General features: G+C 42.7%; 1 protein-coding gene across 1 annotated transcript; it reads right to left on the reverse strand.

The window, feature by feature from the left end:
• Positions 1-3,344: 3,344 nt before the first annotated feature.
• On the reverse strand, positions 3,345-13,638 carry DECR1 (2,4-dienoyl-CoA reductase 1). Its single transcript, XM_083747991.1, has 10 exons — positions 12,686-13,638; positions 10,809-10,996; positions 8,871-8,928; positions 8,651-8,737; positions 7,301-7,448; positions 6,939-7,038; positions 5,717-5,789; positions 4,449-4,595; positions 3,989-4,051; positions 3,345-3,552 (listed from the first exon to the last, which is right to left on the reverse strand). The coding sequence occupies exons 1-10, from the start codon at positions 12,764-12,766 to the stop codon at positions 3,493-3,495; spliced, it is 1,005 nt and encodes a 334-aa protein (XP_083604117.1). The 5' UTR covers positions 12,767-13,638; the 3' UTR covers positions 3,345-3,492.
• Positions 13,639-13,706: the final 68 nt, after the last annotated feature.

The raw sequence follows: 13,706 nt of genomic DNA on the forward strand, positions 1-13,706 counted from the left end.
TGAATTGTGGTGCTGATAATGCCAAGGTTGTGGGTTCTATCCCAGTATGGGCTAGCTGCATATTCCTGCCATGAAGAGAGTTGGACTCTATTATCCTTGGGGTGAAGGGACACGGGTGGTGCTGTCGGTTAAACCACAGAGCCTAGGACTTTCTGATCAGAAGGTTGGCGGTTCGAATCCCCGTGACGGGGTGAGCTCCCGTTGCTCAGTCCCTGCTCCTGCCAACCTAGCAGTTCGAAAGCACGTCAAAGTGCAAGTAGATAAATAGGTACCGCTCTGGCAGGAAGGTAAACGGCATTTCCGTGCGCTGCTCTGGTTCGCCAGAAGCGGCTTAGTCATGCTGGCCACATGACCCGGAAGCTGTACTCCGGCTCCCTTGGCTAATAAAGCAAGATGAGCGCCGCAACCCCAGTTGGCCACGACTGGACCTAATGGTCAGGGGCCCCTTTACCCTTTACCTATGCTTGGCCTCCCTTCCAACTCTACAATTCTAATTCTTGGGCTGCATAGCCTGCCAGCCAGAGCAGATAGTATTTGGCTTAATGAAACAATAGTCTGAAAGCAGCTCAGTGTGTTCACCCAGCTGTTGGAGCTGCATAATGGGAGTAGACCAGGCTTTCACAACCTCGGCCCTCCAGATGTTTTGAGACTACAATACCTATCATCCCTGACCACTGGTCCTGCTAGCTAGGGATCATGGGAGTTGTAGGCCAAAAACATCTGGAGGGCCAAGGTTGAGGAAGCTTGGAGTAAACCAACATCTGGAGAGCCACAGGTCCCCCACTGCTGCAGATGGCCTGGTATCTTAACAGTCTCTGCTTAAATGCTTCCAGCAAACGTCCATCATATGTCTATGGTGAAACTTTTCTGCTGGCTGATAAATTACACAAAACATAAGCAAGAAGACTGAAAAGCTGCGTGTGCGGATGTCATTGGGTGAAGCAAAATCTCGCTTGCATTTTCATCACCTGCGCTATTAAAAAATTATATATTGCCATCTAACATTTAGCGATCACAACCGGCATCAATATTCATGCCGATCAGAACTATCAGTTCTAGATGAGCAACATGTTGCTCAGCAATCCATAATTAAGCACCTAAATATAAGTGTCCCATTTTTCCCAGCTGCTGCGTGGCTGCAAATCCCACCGGCATCAAATGGGAGCAGCCAATGCTGTGAATCTCTGTAAATCAGGCCAAGGCACATCATTTACCATTTTCTTTTACTGCATTTTATGGCTACAAGTTAAACTATAAGGATGCAAGTCACACTACGCTTAGTAGTTAAGTCCAACTTACATTCATACAAAAAGTAGAAATTCCACAAGAACTCAGAAAGCCATCCCCTCCTCATTTGAAACATCAAATGAAGTTTTTCTTTTGTCCAATCCAGGAAAATAGGGTTTCACTTACCCACACTGATGTGGTGGGTAGTTGCAAGCCCCATATAACCCCAGTGTGTCAGTTGCCTCCGGTCAATTTCATTCCATTTATCTTGACTCTTGGTAGCTCTCAACTATATCAAAAGTTTGCCCCTTCCTGCATAGCCGTTAAAGTACACATTGGCCACTGCAAGGTACGAACTGTGCCTCATCTCCCAGTTGCCAACCTGGAGGCAATAGGAGTAAATGAACATTGTGGTGACAATGGGACTTACTGGCTGTTTTCTTTTCTAGAAGGGAGGTTTAGCTTTTCAAAGTGGTCCTCCCATATATCTAACTGCTGGACAACACATTTAAGTGCCTGTTTTGTGTTTCTACGAGGGTTTTTTTTTATTTTAAAAAATCTCATTTCAAATATTCTACACATTTTCAGTACCATGGAATTATGCTGGTGCCAGCTCAAGATGCCACCTACGTTTTACTGGGCTCATTTCCCTACAGCAATTCAGCTTGCATAGGTAGGGAGGCTGAAAATCGCACAGGTTGTGTAAGACCTTTATGAGTTTTCATAACCTGAAATCTGCTTCTGGAGGTTTTCCTTCCTGTCTTATGGTTCCACCTAGTGGCCACTTTTGACTCAGAAGACCAAGAAGAAATCCTTAGCATCTCTGGTTCAAAAGACTGTCTTAAGAAAAACAGAACTGGGAAAAGCTTGAGTTTATGGGAAGCTACTGTCAGAGCGGACAATCCTGGGTCTAGAATGACCAATGGCCTCAACTGTAAATAAAAGAAGTTTCATATGAATAGGGCTGGTCCCAAAGAAGAACAATCCCTACCAATATCTAGGGCAGAGGAGGGAAACCCGTTTCAGCTGAAGGTGCATATTCCCTGTGGAAAACACATACCTTGTGGGTAGGCATAGCCACGGACAAAAGCAGGAGCAGCAATGCATGTAAAATGTACCTTAGTGCAGTAGGCTAGTTTCTACATACATCCCTCTATATCAGGCATAGGCAAACTCTGCCCTCCAGATGTTTTGGGACTACAACTCCCATCATCTCTAGCTAACAGGGCCAGTGGTCAGGGATGATGGGAATGGTAGTCTCGAAACATCTGGAGGGCAGAGTTTGCCTATCCCTGCTCTATATCCTCTCTCCAGGAAAGCAAGGGGCATTGTCACAGTTCAAACATACATTCTGCAATAAAGCTGCTAGGCATATTTGCAAAGCTAAGCAGGGTCCAGTACAGTTTCACAGTGGATGGGGGAACACGTATTGGGATTCCTTCATTGCAAGGGGGGTGGATTGGATGACCCTCAGGGTCCCTTCCGATTCCACGATTTGAGAAGAGTGCAAAAGCAGGACTGGTGAGGGTTGTGACCCAGGAAGATTTCTGAAGGGCAAATACGGAGATCTGGAGGGTTGTGTTTGGCTCCTGCCCATCTGTCAAATTTTGTGGAAAGATTAAGGATCTGGTCTGCCAACTAGAAAAGGTTCCACATCCTTGTTCTATTGGTATAGCTGCTCCAGCTCTTGTGTGAGTTTCCCCCCAATCAAATTCACCTTAAACTTTTTTTTCACAGAAGCTGTGTGGTTTTGTCAACATTTGATTACGGATGCAGTCACCTCAACAATCGTTCCATGATATCACTGCATCTCAGGGTCACAGATCAGATGATGACCATATTCTCACAATATTGCCATATTGCCACAAATATAAAGAGTTGGGGAGGGATGAAGTGCTGACTCTCTCCTACTCATATACGTAGTTGACTGATAATAACTGAAGTTTCTCCTGAGATGCAGAACTGCTTGACATAAATGCTTGATTTCAAACTCTAAAACCAAAACTCAGGCAAAATACGAGGCCTCATTCTAAACTGGCATGCTAAACAAAGTTGTTTTTTTTTTAATATCACATACCAAACCAGCCCCCCAAATGAAACCACACATTACTGATCAATTTCTGTTATGATGCTTATTTAAAAAGCATTTAATATTGTGCTGTATGTAAATTAAAATTGTTCAGCCTTGAAAATGAATAAAAGTCAGTCAATTAATACCAACATTAGTGCTTGAATTTGTATATAAAAATATAGTTTGAAAGAAAGTTATGAGCCTTTTGTTTTCCTTATCATTTCTTCCATCTTATTCCATTCTTCACTGGTAACCTAGCATAGAAAATAAAACATTTTAGATGAGATACTAACTTCAGGTTTTTCCGTCTTTGAGTTTTATGCAGACATAATAGGCACAATCAAGCATCTTTCCCCATTGTAATGAATGTGATTAAAAGCTTACTTTTGGCGGGATTGAACCCTAAACATATAATTTTCTACATTTCTGATGTTCAGGTGTGAGTGCCAGTGCTTACATTGCCAAAACAACATTATCCATGCACAAGAGGGAGGTATTAGAAGGGTGGGGGGCTTACAAACTTCGTTAAACGGGGGGGGGGGGGATAGTGAAGACATAAACACCCTGAAAAAAACTGCCCAATGAAAACTGAGCATTGTTTGGTGACATTGGAAGACAGAGTGACAATTTCAAAAAGGCACAGAGCATGCTGCAACATTTTTTTTGCCGATCCGACTTGCAAATTATTACCTTGGTTAGGTGATTAAACTCTCCAGCCATAGAGACATATTCACCACCATCCATTCTAATGACCTGCAAGATTAAAGGACATTTTCCCCCATTAAGCCACTCCCAACAATAATTTGAACTGGTTTCAGTTGAACCAATATGCTAAGGAAACCTAGTACGGCCAAATAAAGTACTTTTAAGTCATTAATGTTTTCTATTTAGTAAAAACATAATGGAAAGCATCATTCAACAGAACTAGTTATGCTAGAATATCCACAAACTGCTTTTTCCATCAACTAAAGCCGCAAATAATTTTAAAGAAGTCAAATTCCCAATGAATTTGCACGGAGCTTGTCTAGCCCCAAAGAAAGCATTTAGCCCCCTCTAATGGGACCAGGTGGAAATGGCTTCTGGATCACAATATTCTAGCATCAGTAGCAATGAGATTCGGGCACCCCTAGCAACTAGAATGATAACTTACTGCTCCGTTAATCCAACTTGCATAATCACTACAGAGGTAGGTGGCAAGATTTGCAATCTCTTCTATTGTTCCCAGACGCCCACAAGGAATTCTCTTGAGCATTTCTTTCTCAAACACACCTTCTGGGTCCAAACGGCTGAAAGCTCCCTGAAGAAAATTATCGAGAGAAACTATTGCTTTCGGAACTCTGCTAGAGGCCATCTGAAAAAGTTTTATACTTAACAATCGTGGGTAAAAGTAAACTGACTGTGTAGCGCAGATCAAGCAAGTGTCAACTGGGGAAATAATGTGGGTAACTCTAGTAGACTTGTATCTACTGAAACACTAAATGTCATACATTTCACCCAGGCAACCATATCACACAGAAAACTATTCCTTAATGAGCCAGAAAAACAACAACACAAAAAACCTATGTTAGATATGTATAACGTGTAAGTTAGATAATAACTGGTGTAAGTAGATAATAATTTATGCCATGAGATTATCTATGTTAATAAGTATTTATTATTATAAATTGCATCTATAGGATAATTTTATTTTTTGAATTGTAAATATGTTATATTACTTATTGACATATATTGTTTATTATGTTCTATTTCGGGATGTGGGTGCCGCTGTGGTCTAAACCACTGAGCCTCTTGGGCTTTCTGATCAAATCCCCGCGACGGGGTGAGCTCCCATTGCTTTGCACCAACTCCTGACAACTTAGCAGTTCAAAAGCACACCAGTGCAAGTAGATAAACAGGTACCACTGTGGTGGGAAGGTAAATAGCGTTTCCGTGTACACTGGTTTCCGTCATGGTGTTCTGTTGCGCCAGAAGCAGTTTAGTCATGCTGGCCACATGACCCAGAAAGCTGTCTGTGGACAAATGCCGGCTCCCTCGGCCTGAAAGCGAGATGAGCGCTGCAACCCCATAGTCACCTTTGACTGGACTTAACCGTCCATGGGTCCTTTACCTTTTTTTTAACCTATTATGTTTTATTTATTATGCTACATTGTAAACTGTCCTGTGGCCTTTGATGAAGTGGTATATAATTTTACAAAGTTGTTTTTTTAAAGAGAGAATGAAGGTGGATAATGATTATATGTGCTTCCAAGTTCTATTTAAACCAGTATTTATTTGCACCCCTCCTTTTCACAAAATGGTCTCAAGGCAGCTATGAGATCTGTCTCAAGCAGAACTTAAATCAGGCTCAGAGACCCAGTCACTAAAGTCAATCTGATGTCTCGGCCAATTCTTTAATGGCTACAAAACATGATCATGTACCTTAGTCTTTATTGGGCCTGGTTGAATCACATTGAATCTCATGCCATATTTACCCCATTCCGCTGCAAGAGACCTAGAAATTCATTAAGAGACTTTGTAAGTATTCGGCATATAAAGAGAAGTAAAAATAAAAATGCATCTGGGCTTACAGGTTTTCTGTTCATAGGTCCCTTCCCAATGGAGAAGAACTACACACAGAGGGAGAAAACACTTTCCCAAAAATCGGGGGGAAATAAGGAGGAAGTGAATAGGAAAGAAGGAACTCTGATGGGATAGACAAATGAAGCAGCTTCAGCAGGTGTTGGGCTAACATGAAGTGAGGTTGCCCCTAGGGCAAAGGTTGCCCTTCTGTGCTGTAACCCTACCCTGTTTGTGGGCCACGTCCACTGAGGATAATGCAGGAATTCCTGTAGGTTATGAATCACGTGGATCTGTTTTAATCATAGTTCAAGCAGAGGCAGATTTAGGACTGGTTCTGCTACTGGCTGCTGAGCCTAAGGGGCGCTGCTGGGCAACACAGCTATGGTCTGGTGAACTGAGCAGAACAGAAGGCAAGAGGCAGGGGAACCGAATTTTGTTCTTGCACAGGGCACTGAAAGGCCGAAGTCCACCTCTGATTCAAGCACAGTTTGGGGAATGCATTCGACAGCTGGAATGCGACTCTGGTCATTTGGCTGCTTTTGATACCTTTGATCAAGTATCCTCTTGGACTTCCTAGGCAGAATGGGTATTGGGGTTAATATTTTATCCTGCCCTACCTACGGGGCCATGCCCGGAAAGCAACAATGGGAGACTGTTGCAGCACCACGGTCCTTGTACTATGGTCTACAGCAGGATACAATCTTGTCCACAATGCTGTTTAACATCTATATGAAGTCATTCGGATTTGAACTTCCGGCACCTGCTGAATAATTTGTTTACTCCAGCAGGCATTTTAACTGAAGCCTGATTTTATAGTTCTAACCACTGTTAGCCTTTTTTGTATTGTATTCCTTGTAAAACATTTTGAGGCTACTGTGGTTAAATGGTATATGATTTGTTAAAATAAAATAAAAACCCAATGAAAATGAATTTGTTGAACCCACCACCATGGCAAACACCCGCTTCTCACTCCAATTCTAAGCTGTCTCTTTTGGGTTGGTCTATTTCAGCCTTAAGAGGGAGTGTTTAAAAAAAATAAAAATAAAAAAATGAGGGGGACGGTTGCTGAAAGATTACTTACTTGCACAGGCCTTCAACGCCGGCTTTGGCAGAAGCGCTTGGCGACACAAACCCTGACCCACTTTCTGCATAAATTGTGGTGATGGCTAGAAAGGCTGCTCCTGGAAGATGCAAGATTTTAAAAAATAATAATTATATGTATTGCTCTCCTTTCCAAATTATCAGTTTCCTAAAACAGGTCAAATCAACGAAGGAGAGAGACAGAGAGACAGTGGAGGCTGGACTCTACAATTTTATAATTCTATGAAAATAAATCTTGAGGTTTTCAGGGTTCAAAGAAGGCTCCACGCCCCCAAAAAAACTATTTCTTGCCCAAAATGGTATTCAGTAAGAAAAGGACAAGCTCTGTCAATTTCAATTTACCTTTTCGTGCTTTAATCAGTTCTTTTCCAATTCCCAGAGTTATATAGGCAGTACCGTTAAGAACAATATCTGTGATTGTCCTCCACGCATTTGGGGAAAGACGTTCAGAAGGAGATACAAAATTTCCAGCTGCATTATTTATTATAACCTGAAAGGGAGAAAGAAAGCTTAAATATTTGCCGAAATCGGTCTTCTGCACATTTAAGATAGATAGTGGTGGTTTCAGAAATTCCAGGAGAATTTTTACAGAAAAACAGAGTGGCCCAGTTCACACATGGTTTAGCGCAAATAACAAGAGTGCAGGTTCCTGGAGGGAAGACCAGAGCCATACTGCTCATACCCTGGTCCTGCTGCCACCCCACTGCTTGGGGCTAAGGCATGGTTTGCCTCTGGCTAGAACTGAACCAGGGCTCGTGGTTTGTCTGGAGCAAGACAAACTACAAGCCTGGGTTCAGACGTAATGCTAATCCAAATTGTGGCTTAACATCAGCTAGGGAGGCAGCAGCAGGACAGTGTTTCAGGTGACAATTTCAGTCCAGGAAACCACATCTTAGTTCATGTGTGCTGAGCCATGGTTTGGCTTAAAGGTACACACACTCTGAGTCAGTATAACCTACCAGCACCTTTTGCAACAGCAAAAGATCAGCAGCGCAGAGAAAAACCAAGTAACCATTTTGGTTTTAAAAGCTTTTGCATCAATTCCAGTATGCGTTCCAACCAAGCAAGCAACGCCAGTCAACCACACTTGTCCTCTTGAGTTTAACTCACAAGACACAAACATAGAGATGGTGACTTTATCTAACTGCCTTTTGGCCAGTAAAAAGTATCTGAGAGCAGTGGAACCCTCCATTAACAAAAAAATAAATCTCCTATCCACAGCTTTCAAAACTTTTAACAAGCTAATTCCGACAGGTTTGTGATGCAAGTTGGAGCTGCAGCAAAATGTTGAAGCCGTGAGTGCTCTCATGTGGAGCTTCAGGCAATCAGCCATACCTTCTTCCAGGATAGTCCAATCTATTTGCCTTCACAACTGTCAGTAAGCACTGTGTGGCCACTGAGCATGCTCAGTCCTCACTGGGATGTGGGAGAAGCTGGGGGTTCATGTGTACACACTGGTGCCCATCCCAGTTACATCAAGGTCATGTCGACACCAGGCAGTTAAAGTCCACAGCTTCCTCAAAATACTGCTGTGACCTATTCCCATGGATTTTGTTCTATGGGTAGATTCAACTGAACATTACTTTTGAAAATATTAAAATCTTTCAGAATCCTTTTCAATTCATTAGCTTGCTTACATTTAGAAGGTTGTGGTTTTTTTAAATGCACACTGAGTTGAAATAGGATACTCACACTTGGATGTCCAGCCACTTCAATTAATTGAGAAATTGCACTGCTAACAGATGCTGGATCTCTCACATCGCACTGAACTGCGTGGACCTGTGTAATAAACTATTATCAATATATCCACTACCAATAGCAGAAGAGAAAAAGAAATAATTAAATATATTCTTACATACATAAAATCCCATAACTGAATATACCATTAATAACATTTGTTATTTAACAATACCTTATTTCCTGTTTTAGAAGAAATTTCTTCTGCGGTTTGTTTCAATACATCAAGTTTCCTATAAATAATTACACGTTACGGTTGAGTTTCCATTACAGCCATATACTGTACATCAAACTTCTGGGGTTTCTCTCTTAGCATTTTGGTAAAAGCTTAGCAGTGATTCCATGTGTGATGTGGCAGACTGACAATGAAGAGCTTTGTCCAATGCTTGTCCCATTCACAGCAGATTGACTGAGATTAATAGATCTAAGTTATTAATGTTCATTCATTTCAGTGGGTTTACTCTGTGTAGGACTAGCATTGGACACAACGCAGTAAGTTCTGTTTCAGACTGAAGTTGCTGTTGTGGAAACATCTTATTAAATACAAACAGGTTTCTCATTGGGGAGGCAGATATTCTTAGTGCTTGCTCATTTATTTCTGAGGCTCAAAATTCATGTCCCCACTCCCCCTGCTCAATTTAAACCCCATAGGATGTGTTACACTTTGGGCAGAATATTACCTGCACCCTTAAAGGAGTAAAAAGTTACTTACATTCCACTATATCCCAGGAGCATTTAACATCTATGAAGATTTTACGATTTTCAAAATAATTTTTATTCCTTTTTGTTCCTTCAAATAAAAGTTCGTGTTTGGACGAAGATGAGTGTTTTGCCTCTCTCAATATTATACCATTAAACAGAAACAAAAAGTATTGTTTAATAATATTTTCCTATACAGTGGTACCTCAGATTACATATGCTTCAGGTTACAGACTCCGCTAACCCAGAAATATTACCTTGGGTTAAGAACTTTGCTTCAGGATAAGAACAGAAATCGGGCTCCGGCGGCGCGGTGGCAGCTGGAGGCCCCATTAGCTAAAGTGATGCTTCAGGTTAAGAACAGTTTCAGGTTAAGAACGGACCTCCAGAACGAATTACTTAACCCGAGGTACCACTGTACATATAAAAATGTAAGGATGTCATTGCACAGCCCTTATCGGAGGATTTGCATTGCCTAATGGATTTGTATGAAGTTAGAGTGGGAACCAAAGAGAAGGCAGGTTGCACAATCAAGGAGGGATGGGCACTGAGAGGGGAAAAGTGGTAGTTTAAAACGATGGCATGAATTTGAATCAAGCAGGGATGGAGATAACAGAGAGGAAAATGGTGGTTTCAAACAACAGCAGAGGATTCAGTAAACTAGCTTCAAACAATGGAATATCTGAGGGCTTTGCATCCTTTATCTCTCTCACATGAGGCAGCTGAGGAACGGAAGAGAGAGACAAGTTTGACCAAAGCAAGAATGGAAAAACATTGAAAGCGGAAAAGTGGGTGTTTAAAAACAACAGCAGAAATTTGAGTAAAGCACACTGAGAGGAAAATTTTCAGTTTTGAACAACATAAGAAGATGCAGGTCACCATGGGGTGGGGTGGGGTTGTGGCACAAAAAGAGAGGGGAGGAAGCGTTGATATGGGGGTGAAGGTTAAAACAGGGGAGAAAAATGGAGCTAACTCATTCTTATGAATTTAGTTCAGTCGTGTTTTTGGGCACAGTCACACTTATTTAGGTAAACAAACGGCGCCCCCAAAAGGACCCCACAGAACAAAAATCCGCTACTGAGTGTTGGTGTGGTTGTCTGAATGGTCCTTCAGTGTCAATTCACAACACACTGCTCAGTGAACTTGGATTTCTCAAATATTGCCTGACTGCTTAAAAAAACCAGAAGAATCCATTGTGCAATCCTAGGGTTGCATCCCACGAAGTTAAAATGAATGTGCCTAAGTTACCTTAGCGTCATTGAGTAGGACTAACATGTCTACCCTAAATGTGTTTGCTTCCTCCCTGTGCTCAGCGGGTCTTAGTGCCAAGTAAGTGTGCAGAGGACTCCATACTGAGAAGTGTACTCTCCATTTTAAAAGACTACATCATGCAAAATGGAATAGACGCTCTTACCGGCTTGCTATAACACACTCTGCTCCCAAAGCAGAAAGAGCAGCTGTCATCCCTTTTCCAATGCCGGTGCCACCTCCTGTGATAAAGGCCACTTTGCCATGAAAAGTATCTGATGGCAGCATCACTTTCTGAAGCGGTGCGAAGGCACGATCAGCTTGATACATTACTTTTGTTCCATGACTTAAATGCTGAAAAAGGGAAAGAAGATAATTTACTATGTTTTACAGGTTAATAAAACCTAGATAATTCTCAGCTATAAAGCTACTGTGGATATAGTTATTTTTTAAAAAAACACTATTGCTGTGAATACCAATAGCAATACTTAACATCTGTGTATAGCACTTACAAGTTGAAAACTTTATGTCACGGGTAGGCAAACTAGGGCCCAGGGGCCGGATCTGGCCCAATCGCCTTCTAAATACGGCCCGCGGACAGTCCGGGAATCAGTGTGTTTTTACATGAGTAGAATGTGTGCTTTTATTTAAAAGCATCTCTGAGTTATTTGTGTGGCATGGGATAAGTTTGAAGTAAGGAAGCCTGGGGGGGGGGTTTAATTAGTGTTGTGGTGCAGAGATTCTCCACAACTACACTATATCACCTCTGTAAAGTAAATCTGATTTATTTATAAGAGCCCTTCTGAATCAGGCCTAAGGCCCATCTGTTCTCACAGTGGTCAATCGGCCCATGAGAAGCTCACAAGCAGAAACTGAGCACAACAGCACTCGCCCTACCAGCAATTCCCCATCCTGTGGGAGGGGGAGAATTGACCTGAGAGTTGCTTGCCTAATGAACTTCTCTCTTAACCATATACCAACTCTCTATGAACAAAGACAAAAAATCGAACCCAGCCCGTTTGAGTGAGTGCTCATGCCATCTCACATTTGATAATTGCTTAAGAAAACAACTTTTTAAAGAAAACTGTCATTCTCAAACACTGGGTTCAAAGTTCACATTCCTGCAGCCTGATCTTATCTCCATTTAGAGCACAGGCTTCAAACAAATAGCTCTGGATTGGCCTCTGAGCCTCTGAACTGAGCTCAGTAAACTGATCAAATGCTGTGGACTTCAGTATTGATACAATTCCCACTGAAACCAATGGAGATCATTAAAATGAGCTCCAGACTCTGGAAAAGTACTGAGCAAATGCCAGTTAAGGAACCTCTTATTTACACACAACGCGGGGGGAGGGGGGAGTGTCCCAAAAAGCTGCTTCAGCCTGCATAAGGAGCTTTTTCTACTTTGGAATTTTGGAATGAAAATCTGAGCAGCTGATACCCCACCCCATAAACACTGCAGAATGGCAGTGGTGGTGTTAGATTCTCTGCTGCTGGTACATCTGCTGATAAGTGGATTAATCTTGGCATGATCCTGCGAATGAACATATTTTTCAGCACCTTTAAAGGCTGTCCTATTTTATGCTGTCCTACCCGGGGTTTTTTTACATTTCACCTTTAGTTAAATAATTAAGATAGATATATAGATATATGCACACACATAGGGGTCAATTCCTAGGGGCAGAAATCTGAGAGTAATTCCTATTTAATGGGTGTGTGTGTGTGTTTGTGTATTTGTGTATAATGTCATGTGATTGATCATGGGGGTGGGGCTTACCTGCCCCCTGCCGCCCCCCATTTTATTGAAGTTGGCACCCCTGCATATACACACACACAGCGCCTTGCAAACAGAAAACTAGCAGAGCCAGGGAGAGGAGTGGTCTTTCTATGTACGGGGAAGATTTGCTCCTCCACTCGATACATAAACAAATTTATACATAGCTTAAAGGCAGATGTTTCGCAAATTTACACCACTTATTCCCGTCGGGAGGTGCGGCAAATTTCCAGCGTATGCATATCCAGGCGGAGCACATAGCACCTTACCCGTACAGGTGAAGGAAGCAGCCGCGGGACTAGCCTGGCCCGCACTCCGCACGACACACACAGCGCCGCAGCCAACGCCATCTTTCCCTACTTCTGAGTCCTCTGCGAACAGGGAGTTCCTCTAAGCCCCGCCCCTCCTGCCCCGCCCCCCTCAAAGTCCAATCAGAGATAGAAGGAGAAGCTGAAGGGCGGGGCTCGATGGAACGCGCACGCTTCGGCCACGCCCCACCTCTCGGAAAACTTGAATGACCACTGCGCCGATGTATTCATTGCCTGCAGATTTATCAATGAGCTTGAACTGATCTAGAGCTGCCAGTCCCCGAGTCAGCAATCCAACCTTTTCAAGCAAGCAGGCGCAGAAGTGGAGTCATATGGAGAGCAGGAGTGCCTTTGACCACGTGCGGAAAGCTGTCTTTCTTGGCCGCTGAGTAACCTTCATCTGCCTGCGTTGCCACCTGTCCTGTATTCATCCAGGATTGTCCCGTATTTCAATGTAAAATGTTACATCCTGTAATGATACAGTTCTGTTTTGTATTTCAGGTCCTCCCTCTCTCTCTCTCTCTCTCTCTCTCTCTCTGCCAAGTTAGGGATCCTCTCCAAATGCACGTGTTTGAAAGAGTGTGTGAAAGGTCATGTATTTAAGGTAGCCAAGCACAGACAGATTTACAAATTCATGTGTACGCGTGTGCGCGACAAATGTCAGAGGGGCCATCCTGTTAGGCTGCAATAAATTGAAGTGGATTGCTTTGAAGTCACTTCACTACCAAATGGGGGGGAAAATCGTCCACCAACCGCCCTGCCCTTACCCCCCCTCCCCCGCTTAGCTATCCCATATCTAGGGATAGACTTGCAATATTTCAGATTGAGACACAGGTCTGGTTACAACATTCCGGGAAAACGAAGGGAATCGGGAAACCGCGTCCCAACTATTTTCCTACTTCTGTTTCCTTAAGAACTAGCCTACTACTAAACTTGCTTTAAAAAAATAAATAGAGAAAAGGTCGCGCATGCGCTCAATTGT

Source organism: Podarcis gaigeae (genome assembly GCF_964106915.1).
Source record: "Podarcis gaigeae genome assembly, chromosome: 7".
NCBI classification, from domain to species: domain Eukaryota; kingdom Metazoa; phylum Chordata; class Lepidosauria; order Squamata; family Lacertidae; genus Podarcis; species Podarcis gaigeae.

Coding starts and splice junctions, on each gene's coding strand:
- DECR1 (XM_083747991.1), bottom strand. CDS start 12,766: ATGGCGTTGGCTGCGGCGCTGTGTGTGTCGTGCGGAGTGCGGGCCAGG. Junction 10,997..12,685: donor TGCTTCCTTCACCTGTACGG/GTAAGGTGCTAT, acceptor TCCCTTTTTCAG/CATTTAAGTCATGGAACAAA. Junction 8,738..8,870: donor CTTCTAAAACAGGAAATAAG/GTATTGTTAAAT, acceptor TTTATTACACAG/GTCCACGCAGTTCAGTGCGA.